Raw genomic sequence first — 14,166 nt, 5'->3', positions numbered from 1 at the left:
CACGGGGCGGCTTCAACATCCGGTCCATTGGTCACGTGCTGCCCTATAGCTTCTCCCTCGGCACGTGACACACAGACCGGCTTCAACGCCTGTACCGCGTCACGTGACTGGGTGCCCAGCCCCGCCTTCTCCCCGGCACGAATCGGTTGCAGTGGAATTCAAGATGTTTATTCCTCATCGATTTTGCTAACGGTGAACGAGTGAAGCAAATTAAGCAGAATTTTTCAGCTACTTGTTTTTATTTTTTTGACAACTGAATTGTTTGACGTCGCTTCGCTGCCGGGCGCGAATCTGCGAGCGGTGTTGGTCGGCTACCGTCGATTGCGCGTGCAGCCGCGAGTGACGGCCACGTCGGAGGGAGACATGGGTGAGTGAGGGGGAGGTGAGGGGGACATGGGGTGAAGGGGAGACCATGGGGTGAGGTGGGCATGGGGGACATGGTGGTGAGGGAACATGGGGTTAAGGGGGGACATGGGGGTGGGGGGGGGACATGGGGAATGGGGGTGAGGGGACATGGGGGGGGGGGAGACATGGGTAGGTGGGGGAATGAGGGGGGGAACATGGGGGGACAGGGGAGTGAGGGGGACATGGGGGTGAGGGGAGACATGGGTGGTGAAGGGGGAACACATGGGTGAGTGAGGGGGAGACATGGGGGACATGGGGGTGAGGGAGACATGGGGGTGAGGGGGGGACATGGGGGTGAGGGGGACATGGGGGTGAGGGGGAGACATGGGGGTGAGGGGGGCGGGCGGGTGGAGGGGGACATGGGGGTGAGGGGGAGACATGGGTGAGTGAGGGAGACATGGGGGTGAGGGGGAGACATGGGGGTGAGGGGGAGACATGGGTGAGGGGGAGACATGGGTGAGTGAGGGGGAGACATGGGTGAGTGAGGGGGAGACATGGGGGTGAGGGGGGGACGGGTGAGGGGGAGACATGGGGGTGAGGGGGAGACATGGGTGAGGGGGAGACATGGGTGAGTGAGGGGGAGACATGGGTGAGTGAGGGGGAGACATGGGGGTGAGGGGGGGACGGGTGAGGGGGAGACATGGGGGTGAGGGGGAGACATGGGTGAGTGAGGGGGAGACATGGGGGTGAGGGGGAGACATGGGGGTGAGGGAGAGACATGGGGGTGAGGGGGAGACATGGGGGTGAAGGGGGGACACATGGGTGAGTGAGGGGGAGACATGGGGGTGAGGGGGAGACATGGGTGAGTGAGGGGGAGACATGGGGGTGAGGGAGAGAGATGGGGGTGAGGGGGGGACATGGGGGTGAGGGGGAGACATGGGGGTGAGGGAGACATGGGGGTGAGGGAGACGAATGGGGGGTGCGGGGAGACCATGGGTGAGTGAGGGGAGAGATGGGGGTGAGGGAGACATGGGGTGTGAGGGGGGAGACATGGGTGAGTGAGGCATGGGGGTGCGGGGAGGACATGGGTGAGTGAAGGGGGAGGACATGGGTGATGTAGGGGAGACATGGTTGTGAGGGATGAGAGATGGGGGTGAGGGAGAGAGATGGGGTGAGGGGGCGATGGGTGAGTGAGGAGAGACATGGGCGGTGAGGGAAGATATGGAGTGAGGGGAGGGATGGGGGTGAGTGAAGGGGAGACATGGGGGTGAGGGGGAGAGATGGGGGTGAGGGAGAGATGGGGTGATTGAGAGAGACATGGGGGTGAGGGAGAGACATGGGGGTGAAGGAGAGATGGGGTGAGTGAAGGGGAGAGATGGGGTGAGGGAGAGATGGGGTGAGGGAGAGAGACATGGGGGTGAGGGGGAGAGATGTGAGTGAGAGAGAGAGATGGGGGTGAGGGGGAGAGATGGGGGTGAGGGAGAGAGATGGGGTGGAGAGAGAAGGGGGTGAGGGGAGAGTTGGGGTGAGGGGGAGAGATTGGGGTGAGGGAGAGACATGGGGTGAGGGGGACATGGGGAGGGAGAGAATGGGAAAGAAACGGGTGAGTGAATGAAGGGAGTGAGAGGCAGACATGGGTGAGGGAGGGGAATGCGAAAGGTATCAGAGTAGAGGGAGACATGGTTGGAGAGGGACAGGTGAGGAAGGGAGAGAGTGGGGGGTGATGAGTGACGGGGAAGAGAGGGGGGACATGGGTGAGTGTGGGAGGGAGAGATAGAGGTGAGGGTGAGTGATAGAGGGAGAGCAGAGAAGGGGACATGGGTGAGTGAGGGGGGTGGGAGGACAAAGGAGGGGAGGGGAATGTGGGAAAGGAGAGAAGGGAGACATGGGTGAGTGAGGGATGGGGAGAGAGGGGATGGAGAGAATGGGTGTGAGGGAGGGGAGAAAGGGATACATGGGGAAATAAACATGTATGAGTGAAGGAGAGAGGGAATGGAAGGAGAGAGAAGGGAGGGGGAAGGTAGAGAGAGAGAGACATTGGTAAATGAGGGGGAGAGGGAGGGGGAGATAGATGAGGGGAGGGTGCAAGATTCTTAGTGAAGAATTGATATCTACTAGATTTCTTGCTCAGACAATAGGTGCAGTAGGCCATTTGGCCCTTTGAGCCAGCACCGCCATTCAATGTGATCATGGCTGATCATCCCCAATCAATACCCCGTTCCTGCCTTCTCCCCATATCACCTGACCGCTATTTTAAAGCCCTATCGAGCTCTCTCTTGAAAGCATTCAGAGAACCTGCCTCCACCGCCCTCTGAGGCAGAGATTTCCACAGACTCACCACTCTCTGTGAGAAAAAGTGTTTCTTCGTCTCCGTTCTAAATGGCTTACTCCTTATTCTTAAACTGTGGCCCCTGCTTCTGGACTCCCCCAAAATCGGGTTAGTCACGAATGGTGGAGCAGGCTTGAAGTGTGGCCTGCTTCTGTTGCTGTTTCTTAAGTGGAGTGCCCTTGACTCCGCAACAATCTGACTCCAAAGAGGTGGCTGCTGATTACTGAGTTACAGCTATGGGACTAGCTTAGATGGTGTACCTTGGTCAGCAAGGGCGTTGGACCGCAGGACCAGTTTCCATGCTGTGTGACTCTATAACTTTATGAAGTCAACCAGAAAGGGCGGAAGAAATGGAGATTTAAGCACATTGGCAAAAGCTATTTTAATTTTAAATATGGCCATAAAGTCATACAGCATGCAAATAGGCCCTTCGGCCCAACTTGCCCACGCCGACCAGCCCATATCCCTCTCAGCCTACCCTATCCATGTACCTGTCCAATTGCCTCTTAAACGTTAAGATAGTACCTGCCTCAACTACCTCCTTTAGCAGCTTGTTCCATATATACCTGCCACACTTTGTGTGTAAAAAAAATAGCTTGTGTTCCAATTAAATCTCTTCCCCATCACCTTAAACCAATGTCCCCTGGTTCTTGATTCCCCTACTCTGGGTAAAAGACTGTGTATCTACCTGTTCTATTCCCCATGATCTTGTACACCTCTATAAGATCACCCCTCATACTCCTGCGCTCCAAGGAATAAAGTCCTAGCCTGCTCAATCTTTCCCTATAGCTCAGGCCCTCCTGGCAACATCTTTGTAAATCTTCTCTGCCCTTTTCCAGCTTGACAACACGTTTCCTATAAAACGGTGACTTAAACTGAACACAATACTCTAAATGTGGCCTCACCAATGTCTTGTACAACTGTAACATGACTTCCCAACATCTATACTCAATACTCTGATGAAGTCCGGATGTCGTACTTTGGCATAAATATACATTGCTAATTGCTGTGCTTTGACCGAGGGAAGAACAATGACTTAAATTAATAATGACATTTTCAGTTGTTACCTGTACTTTTCAGAAGAGTGAGTTTTCATAATTGAGTGAATTAGTGTTTTGATAAAGGTTGCAATCTGGAGAGAGTTGGAAAGGAAGCTTTTTGCTGTTTTCAGCGCATTCAGTTTGCCACGGACGTAGGAAAGGGCTTGAGCATCAGATCCACCTTCAGCATCCGTTCAACCCTGCCTCAAATTGTCATGCGTCTCCATACCTAGTCTGGCTCCATTCAGATGTAAGGTGCTGACTGTTCAATGAAACACTGGTTGCTTTGGAAAAAGCTTAAACCACAAACACAGATGTTTTGCAAAGCACAATATTATGTTTTGAACATTGATTACCTAACATTTGAGAATTCAATCACCTACAGCCCCCACCCCTTTTCTACACCCCCCCCCCCTCCTTCCGTCAATCACCTGAAGAAGGGTCCCAACCCAAAACATCGTCTGTCCATGTTCTCCAGAGATACTGCCTGACCCGCTGAGTTACTCTGCGTGTCCTTTATGTAAACCAGGCATGTGCAGTTTCTTGTTTCTATAGTACATTTAGGGTTATCTTGTGATGAAGTAGTCGTTCTGGGTGAACAACCCTGAGGTTAAGTGTTTATCCTGCCAAAGTGCAAGTGAGTGAAGCTGCTGTCATTTATTTTGGCCAAGGGTAAATGCCCTCATCTTGTGTTGCATGATTCGGTGATAAGCTCAGAATATTGATAAAGCTGTGATCACAACACGTTGTAAAAACAATATAACAAACCAATTGCAGGAAAGATGAAAAAGGAAGAACCCGAAATGCTGGAGTAACTTGGCGGGTCAGGCAGCATCTCTGAAGAATATGGGTAGGTGACGTTTCGAGTCAGGACCCTTCTTCAGATCTGAAACGTCACCAATACATGTTCTTCAGAGACGTTTCCTCCGGATGCTCTGGTTTTCTCCCACATCTCAAAAACATTCAGGTTTGTAGATTAATCGGCTTCTGTAAATTGTCCCTAGGATGAGAAAGTGGTGAATATGTGATCGCTGGTCGGTGTGGGCTTGATGAGACAAAGGACTTATTTTCATGCTTAAAACTCAATCGCTATTGAATTTAGAATTTTCATCTCTAAAATTTCAATGGCAATGTGACCGTTGATTCAAAGTTGAGAAGTGAGAGGTTAACACTTTCACTCTCCATGGATTCTGCTTAATCGCAGTATTTCCACCTTTTTTGCTTTTGCAACCAATGCAGTGTTTCTGGTTTAAATGTAGTATGGTGGTGCTATGGGGAGATCACTACCATACAAAAGGGATGATGGCATATGTTTGGGTGGAGTTTGTAATGGGACAATTAATGATTGGTTTAGAAGTTATATTAGATGGTTAAACTGATTGCAGAAATAATACTTCAACTGTAAACGTGTGCTGTTCTGTTTCACTGCAGGTGGGTGGATCTCCACCTTGGTTTCCGGCCTGTTTGGCACACGAGAAATGAGGATATTGATCTTGGGTCTGGATGGAGCAGGCAAGACCACGATACTCTACAGGCTGCAGGTGGGAGAAGTCGTTACCACGATCCCCAGTAAGTGTTCTGCCACCTCCCCCTGCTGTGACTGTTAGCTATTACACACCTACTTTTGCAATGTTGGTGCTTATTTATAAGTTTGTATACTTAAAGAATCAAGAGTGATTTATTGTCATTTGGAGGGGAGATGGTGTGTGTGGGCGGGGAGGTGTAGGAGGGGGGAGAGGGTGGTGTGGGGGGAGGGGTGTGTGTGGTGAGTGTGTGTGTTGTAGGTGAGAGGTGTGTATGTGGGCAGGAGGGGTGTGGGCGGGGGGGTGTGTGTGGTGGGTGGGAGGTGTGTTTGTGGGAGGGTGGGTGCGTGGGCGGGGGGGGATTGGGGCCGGGGGGGGGGGGGGGGGGTGGTTTGTGGGGGGGGGGGGGGGGGGGGGGGGGTGTGTATGGTGGTGTGGAATTGTGTATGTATTTGGGAGGAGGGATGTGGGAGGGGGGGGGGGGGGGTGTGGTGGGGGGGGGGGAGGGGTGTGTGTGGGGCGGGGGGGGTTGTGTGGCCGTGGGGGGAGGTTGTGGGGGAGAGGTGTGTGTGGGCGGGGGGGGTTTGTGTGGGGGAGACGGGTGTGTGGGCGGGGAGGGGGGAGTAAGCTCGGAGAAAAGACGGGGGAAGAACCATGGGGAGAGGGGGGCATCACAGGGGAGGGGGAAGGAGCCAGCGACGGGGACCAGAGAGGTAGTGGCTGGAATTGGTGATGCGATGGGACTCACAGAGGTCGCTGGTCATTCTCCTCCGCCGGGATCAGAGTCTTCACTTTCCGTTTGGCGACATCGGCGACATCTTCAACTCCGGGCTGGGCTGGGTCTCTGACTCGGGGCTGGGCTGGGTCTCCGACTCGGGGCTGGGCTGGGTCTCCGACTGTGGGCTAGGCTGTTGGAGCAGAGATCGATCTGCGCACGAGCGGTTTTAAAGATTTTTAAACCTCGCTAACATTTACGACATTCAACTGATCAGAACGAAACTTGGTACACTTGCAGCACAGGAGAACGGTGAGTGAACTGACAAAAAATCGTAGCGCTGTCGCTAACCGTTTTTGCGCAGATAGGAAGACCGCCAAACCGGAAGATAACAAGATCAGAGTTTTAGTGATGTATAGATTATAGCATCTGAAGTTTCTTGTTTTTATTTAAATCGCTCTGTTGCTCTCCCCCTCCCTCCACACCGAATACCAAAGCGATCTCTGTCTGTTTATACATTATATGTAAAATGGAATAATCTAATTTTGCAGCAATTGGCTTCAATGTTGAAACTGTGACGTTCAAGAACCTTAAGTTTCAAGTGTGGGACCTGGGTGGACAGACCAGTATACGGTATGAAAGCATTTTTCCCCTCTACATTACTGGCAGTTCTGTACATTGATTACCCCTTGACAGCAGTTTTGGTGCATGACAATCAGGCGTATTTATTTATTTATTTGTTTACTGTTCGCTGCGTGCTAAACATGTAAGATAAACTAAGGTTGCAGCATATGGATTCAAGAAATGGATAATTAAAGAGCAAGCTGGCTTAAAAAAGTAGAACGACGCACAATGCTGGAGTAACTCAACGGGAGGATAGATGTTCTCCAGAGATGCTGCTCGCCCCGTTGAGTTACTCCAGCATTCTATCTTCGGCGTAAACCAGCATCTACAGTAGCTTCCTACACGTTTAAACCGTAGTAATTGGGCCAAGAATCTACTTTACATCATACATCTCTGACCCCTCCACCACTAAATTTGTGACATTTTATTTTCAAAAATAAACGTTTTTCACAAAAAATATAAACAAATCAAAAAACACGCAAGACTCATAATAAGACGCAAAGTGCTGGAGTAACGTGGTGGGTCAGGCAGCACTTCTGGAGCCAATAGATATGTTTTGGGTTGAGACCCTCGATCAGACCCGACCCGAAAAGTGAGCTGCCTCCGTGAACTGTTAAAATGTGGGTACACCAACAATGCTGTTGGGAAGGGTGTCCAGGATTATGATCCAGCAAAATAGTTGTGAACTACTTGCAAAGTTTTGAAGTTGTTCAGAGAGTCTAGGGTCAGAGGCCACAGCCTCAGAATAAAAGGACATACCTTTAGAAAGGAGATGACGAAGAATTTCTTTAGCCGGAGGGTGGTGAATCTATGGAATTTGTTACCACGGACGGCTGTGGAGGCCAAGTCAATGGATATTTTTAAGGCAGAGATTGACAGATTCTTCATTAGTAAGTAAGGGTGTCAAGGGTTATGGGAAGAAGGCATGAGACTGGGGTTGAGAGGAAAAGATAGACCAGCCATGATTGAATGGTGGAGTAGACTTGATGGGCCAAATGGTCAAATTCTGCCCCAATAACTTATGAAATTATGAGTATTATCTTAAAGTGAAGGTTGTTCCTGATAAAAATGGGCCTGATGTGTGATCAGTGAAGTGTTATTCACTCATTGCCACAGAGTATAAATCCAAGACACCTGCTGCTTTGTTTCCTCTGCCAGACAGACTCAATAAACCACTTGTTCCTCCCTTTCTACCAGGTTCAATGTTAAGTTTAGTTTAGAGAAACACCCTTTTGGCCCGCCGAGTCTGTGCCGACCAGCGATCACACCGAATGCTAGTTCTATCCCACGCACTAGGGCTAATTTAGAGAAGCCAATTAGCCTCCAAACCTGTACGTCTTTGGAGTGTGGCACCCGGAGAAAACCCACGCAGTCACAGAGAGAATGTACTAATTCCACACAGGCAGCACCCGTTGTCAAGGTCAAACTCGGGTCTCTGGCGCTGTAAGGCAGTAACTCCACCGCTGTGCCACCCTTTGCATGCGCAATGACTAAAACCAATTAATTTAGTTATTTCCAGTATAGTGATGGAGCTTTGCTGTATCAGAAGGTTGATATCATTTCAGTGTGATTTGTGAATCAAATGTTCTCCTTTCCTCAGCCCCTACTGGCGTTGTTATTACTCCAACACTGATGCCGTCATCTACGTGGTCGACAGCTGTGACAAGGAAAGAATGGGGATCTCAAAGTCAGAACTTGTTACGATGTTGGAGGTGAGGAAACTGCTTTACAAGTGTCATTGAAAGTTGTTTGAATTTACTCAGCCTAATCAAAAAACAAGCTGCTGGAGGAACTCTGTGGGCCAGGCAGCATATTGGTATTAGTTTAGGCAGGTACAATAATACTTGAGGCAGGTACAATAATAGCATTTAAAAAGACCTTGGACAATTATATGGATAAACCTGTCTAAATAGGGCGAGCTTAGATGGGGTATCTTGGTCAGCATGGACAAGTTGGGCCAAAGAGCCTGTTTCCATGCTGTGTGACTATGACTCTAGAGCATGTGTTACTCTAGACTGAGGTTGCAATGAATTTTATTGTACTGCTAAAACCTTCCATTCAAATCAATATTTTGCGCAGATAGATGGCTCAGCAAATATAGACACAAAATCTTTGAGTAACTCAACAGATCAGGCAGCATCTCTGAAGAAAAGGGGTAGGGGACGTTTGGGTCGGGACCCTTCCTCAGAGTCTGCATTTTGTGTCTATCTTTGTTATAAACCTTTTAATTACATTGATAGCTCACCATCTATTTAGTACATTTGTGAAAGTTTCTGAAGTTTTGCCACCAAAGTTCTTAATCCTTTTTGTTCATCACACTTATGTTGGTGGGGAAGGGTAGTGTCACTGAAATACCTGGTCCAAAAGTATTCAACTCTTTATCAAAAACTCTCTCTATCATTCTTGACCAGAGAGATGAAGGAGGGTGTTTTGGTGCTGATGCATTTAAGATTCAAGCAATAGCAAACGGCCATGAATTGTGACCATAAAAGGGTGGCACTCTGGCACAGCAGTAGAGATGCTGTCTTACAGCGCCAGAGATCCGGGTTCGATCCTGACCTCGGGTGCTGTCTGTACGGAGTTTGTACGTTCTCCCTATGACCACGTAAGTTTTCTTTGGGTGCTCCTGTTTCCTCCCACACTCTAAAGACCTACGGATTTGCAGGTTAATTTGCTTTGGTGAAATTGTAAATTGTCCATAGTGTGTAAATACTGTTAGTGTACAGGCTGGTCTACGCGGACTCACTGGGCCAAAGGACCTGTTTCCATGCTGTACCTCTATAAAGAACTTAGATATGTGTTCAGCATGCTTGGATTCTAAGGCCTGAAACACTGAGATGGCTCCTTGCTTGAATTTGCCAGATGTCATAGTCATGCAATGTGGAAACGGATCCTTCAGCCAAAAACCTGGTAATACCTGGCATTTACTTGTTCACCATGGTCATTCATCCAAGACCGCAACACATTGCAGAATGTTATGGACCATCACACAAACCAGCCTCCCTTCAATCGTCTCCATCTACATCACGCTGCCACGGCAAGGCCGCGAGCATAATCAAGGGCCAGTCTCATCCCGGTCGCTCCCTCATCTCCCCTCTCCCATCAGGCAAGAGGTACAGAAATGTGAAAACGCATATGTCCAGATTCAGAGATAGTTTCTTCTCAGCTGTTATCGGGCAACTAAACGGCCCTCTCATCAGCTGGAGCGTGGTCCTGACCTCCCATCTACTATTGGATATCTTTGAACTATCTTTAATCCAACTTCAGTTTTATATAACTTTGTACTCAAATATTGTGCTCTTTAACTGTGCAAGGATTCATTGTATTCACGTATCGTCTTTTCTTTGGATAGACGCAAAATGCTGGAGTAACTCAGCGTGTCAGGCTGCATCTCTGGAGAGAAAGAATAGGTTACGTTTCGGGTCAGAACACTTCTTCAGACAGTTTTGTTTTGAGATGCAGCACGGAAACAACCCTTCAAGTCCACATCGACCAGTGATCCCCACACACTAACACTATCTTACAGCACACTAGGGACGATTTTCAATTATCCCAAGCCAGTTAGCCTACAAACCTGTCCATCTTTGGAGTGTGGGAGGAAACTGGAGCTCCTGGAGAATAACCACACAGTTCACGGGGAGAACGTACAAACTCCGTACAGGCAGCACCCATAGTCAGGATCGAACCCGGGTCTCTGGCGTTGTGAGGCAGCAGCTCTACATCTGTGCCACCGTGCTGAGAAGTCTTTTCTTTGACTGGATACCAGGCATACAAAATCATAACACTGTACCTCAGGACAATCAAAACCTAAACTAAACATTAAAAGTGGATGTTTAATCACAGCTGAACTGCTTGCTTACAGGAAGAAGAGCTGAAGAAGGCTGTGCTAGTGGTGTTTGCAAATAAGCAGGACATGGAACATGCTCTGAGTCCCACAGAGGTGGCCAACGCACTCGGCCTCCCTGCCATGAAGGATCGGAAATGGCAGATATTCAAAACCTCTGCAACCAAAGGAATTGGTCTGGAAGAAGCTATGGACTGGTAATTATATTAACGTATTGTTTATCCTTTAGATAGTGTTCTGTCCAATTTACACAAAGTGCTGGAGTAACTCAGCAGGTCAGACAGTATCTCTGGAGAACATGGACAGGCAACATTTCGGGTCGGGACCCTTCTTCTGACGTCACCTGTCTACGTTCTCCAGAGATGCTGCCTGACCCGCTGAGTTAGTTTAGTTTAGAGATACAGTGTGGAAACAAGCCCTTCAGCGCACTGAGTCCGCACCGACCAGTTCTATCTTACACACTAGGGACAATTTGCAAAGCCAATTAACCTGCAAACCCACACGTCTTTGGAATGTGGGAGGAAACCAGAGCACTCTGTACAAATCGGAGCAAACGTGTGAACTGTACAAACCGCACCCACAATCAGGATCAGACCCGTGTCTCTGGTGCTGTAAGGCAGCAACTCTAAAGCTCCACCACTGTGCTCCACTCCAGCACTTTGTGCCCTTTTGTGTAACCCAGCACCTATGTCAGTGGTTATCATCTTGCATTAGTACCAGAATCCTTAAATCCTTTTGGATATGCGCATGGATATGCAGGAAATGGAGAGATATAGATCACGTGCAGATGAGATTAATTTAACTTGACATCATTTTCGGCAGGGACATTGTGAGTCAAAGGGCCTGTTCCTGTGCTGCACTGTCTATGTTCAGAGGTTTGTTGGTACTAGCTGAATTTAAGTGGCTAACCCCGATCTGTATTCCCAGTGCATGAATGAGGAAGCATCCTGGGTTGTGTCGGTAATACATTCTTTAAGGTAGGGTTAGAGTTGGAGTGATTCCAGTTGGAATTTCGAGGTTGGTCTCTTTAAGGGTGAAGTGCAGAATAACTAGAATGCTATATTGTTTTAAATGATTAGATTACAAGGGAAGGTTGCACAGATTCTTCCTGAAACCAGCTCACCCGAGGAAATGGAAACTAGTCTATTAATGCCATTAATCTTAAACTGACTGGATGATTTTAATCTACTTCACTTTAATCTACTTCACTGAAGATAATGCATTGTCTTCAGTGAAGTAGATTAAAGTCATCCGGTCAGTTTAAAATGAATGGTGTTAATAGATTAGTTTCCATCTCCTTGGGTGAGTTGGTTTCAGGAGCACATAATGTTAATGTGATTCAGGGTTTGATAGCAAGAAATTCTACACAATAAAAAGTACAGAGGAAATTTGGAACACTTGGAAACAGATGCTTTGCTGATGGTCAATTGAAAATTTCAAAATTATGATCAATAGATTGGCATATAGAGTTCGTGAAGTTATGATGCAGCCCTAATAACGGCGAAAAAACTCTTACTGAAATTCTGGAAAAAGACAACAGTTCCCACAGTGAAGACGTGGATTACTGACATGTTAAAAATGAAGCTGTACGAAAATTGTATAACTTTCATGTCGATTGCCTTATTCTCGTACAATTGCTTCTAATAAAATTAATTCCCCCCCAAAAAAAGTTATGATGCAGCTTTATAGAACTTAACTCAGCAGGTCGGGCAGCATCTGTGGAGGGGAATGGACAGACTCTGTTTCGTGTCGGGACCCTTCTTCAGACTGATACTTTAAAAACATATCTGCATTAAAATGAAACCATTTCTCTTTTTCTATAGGTTGGCTGAATCCTTGAAATGTAGACAATGAAAACTTGGTTCATTTCCTGTCACGAGATTGCAACGGTCAGCGTTATGATCTTTACCCCCTGCATCTCCAGAAGCCTTTTAAATATGCGTAAGGATTATTTGTTCCAGAGTTCTGCATTTATTCCTGTTTTTTTTTTTTTTTATATTGTATTTATGTGGGGTTTTCCTCTTTTGGGATTTCTTTCCAAGTTTAACTACTCGGTCGAAAGGGGTGTGAACTCCTACACTAGGAGAGGGGAGTTAGACTTTAGTTTACATTAATTTCCCGTTTGTGATTTAATGGCGTGTTAATACAACTAATAAAGCATTCCTTTGCTTGATTGTGATATGTTCAAGGACAATTTTAAAAGCTGAAGAGGGAGACTATTAAAATGTTGTGTTCACATTAATTAAACAATCCCTGTAAAGGTTTTTATCCTGGCAAGGCATCTAGGTGGTCTAAACATTCTGTTAAGGTGCGAAGTTTATGAATTCTGGGGAAAATAGAACAAAAATAATTTAGAAAAGTCCAAAAGAATCCATACAGAGCAAAGACCATCCAGGAAAGAATGCTACAATAAGCCCAGTTTCCCTGGGTCCTCCAAACACTATTAAATGCAAAAAGTCTCTATCTGTAAATATCTCCAATAAATACCATTATTAATCAGAGGACACGGATATTGGCATTGGTTTATTATTGTCACGTGTACCAAGACCGTGAAAAACTTTGTTTGCGTGCTATGCGGGAATCAGACTACACATGAGTATAATCAGACCACACACAAGTACAACACGTAGTGCAAAGACAAAAATACCAGAGTGCAGAATATATGGAAGGAAGGAATAGGCGACCCGAAACATCGCCTATTCCTTCTCTCCATCGATGCTGCCTCACCCACTGAGTTTCTCCAGCATTTTTGTCTACCTTCAATTTTTTCCAGCATCTGCAGTTCTTTCTTGAACAGAGTGCAGAATATAGTGTTATAACTTGACAGTTACAGAGAAAGTGCAGATAAAAGTAAGTACAATGTCCACAATGAGGTCGGTTGGATGATCAGGACTACACTAGCTTATGGGAGGACTGTTCAGTAGTTTTAACAACAGAAGGGAAGAAGCTGTTCTTGAGTCTAGAGGTACAGTGCACTCCATAATGTTTGGGACAAAGACCCATTGTTTATTTATTTGCCTCTGTACCCCACCATTTGAGATTTGTAATAGAAAAAATCACATGTGGTTAAAGTGTACATTGTCAGATGTTTTTATACATTTTGGTTTCACCATGTAGAAATTACAGCTGTGTTTATACATAGTCTCCCCCCATTTCTGGGCACCATAATGTTTGGGACACATGGCTTCACAGGTATTTGTAATTGCTCAGGTGTGTTTAAATGCCTACTTAATGCAGATATAAGAGAGCTCTCAGCACCTAGTCGTTCCTCCAGTCTTTCCATCACCTTTGGAAGCTTTTATTGTTGTTTATTAACATGAGGACCAAAGTCGTGCCAATGAAAGTCAAAGAAGCCATTATGAGACTGAGAAACAAGAATAAAACTGTTAAGAGACATCAGCCGTACCATAGGCTTACCAAAATCAATTGTTTGGAACATCATTAAGAAGAAAGAGAGCACTGGTGAGCTTACTAATCGCAAAGGAACTGGCAGGCCGAGGAAGACCTCCACAGCTGATGACAGAAGAATTCTCTCTCAATAAAGAAAATACCCCAAACACCTGTCCGATAGATCAGAAACACTCTTCAGGAGTCAGGTGTGGATTTGTCAATGACCACTGTCCGCAGAAGACTTCATGAACAGAAATACAGCGTCTACACTGCAAGATGCAAATCCCACGTTAGCCGCAAAAATAGGATGGCCAGGTTATAGTTTGCCAGGAAGTACTTAAAAGAGCAACCACAGT

At 47.1% G+C, this 14,166-nt stretch overlaps 1 protein-coding gene across 1 annotated transcript; it reads left to right on the top strand.

The window, feature by feature from the left end:
* Positions 1 to 232: 232 nt before the first annotated feature.
* On the top strand, positions 233 to 12,921 carry arl1 (ADP ribosylation factor like GTPase 1). The gene is made up of 6 exons (XM_033037910.1): positions 233 to 367; positions 5,146 to 5,283; positions 6,504 to 6,585; positions 8,177 to 8,288; positions 10,439 to 10,617; positions 12,244 to 12,921. The coding sequence occupies exons 1-6, from the start codon at positions 364 to 366 to the stop codon at positions 12,272 to 12,274; spliced, it is 546 nt and encodes a 181-aa protein (XP_032893801.1). The 5' UTR covers positions 233 to 363; the 3' UTR covers positions 12,275 to 12,921.
* The last annotated feature ends 1,245 nt before the right edge of the window (positions 12,922 to 14,166 follow it).

Source organism: Amblyraja radiata, chromosome 19, assembly GCF_010909765.2.
Source record: "Amblyraja radiata isolate CabotCenter1 chromosome 19, sAmbRad1.1.pri, whole genome shotgun sequence".
NCBI classification, from domain to species: Eukaryota; Metazoa; Chordata; class Chondrichthyes; order Rajiformes; family Rajidae; genus Amblyraja; species Amblyraja radiata.
The sequence above is the reverse complement of the archived record's forward strand: the minus strand, read 5'-3'. Positions and strand labels throughout refer to the sequence as shown.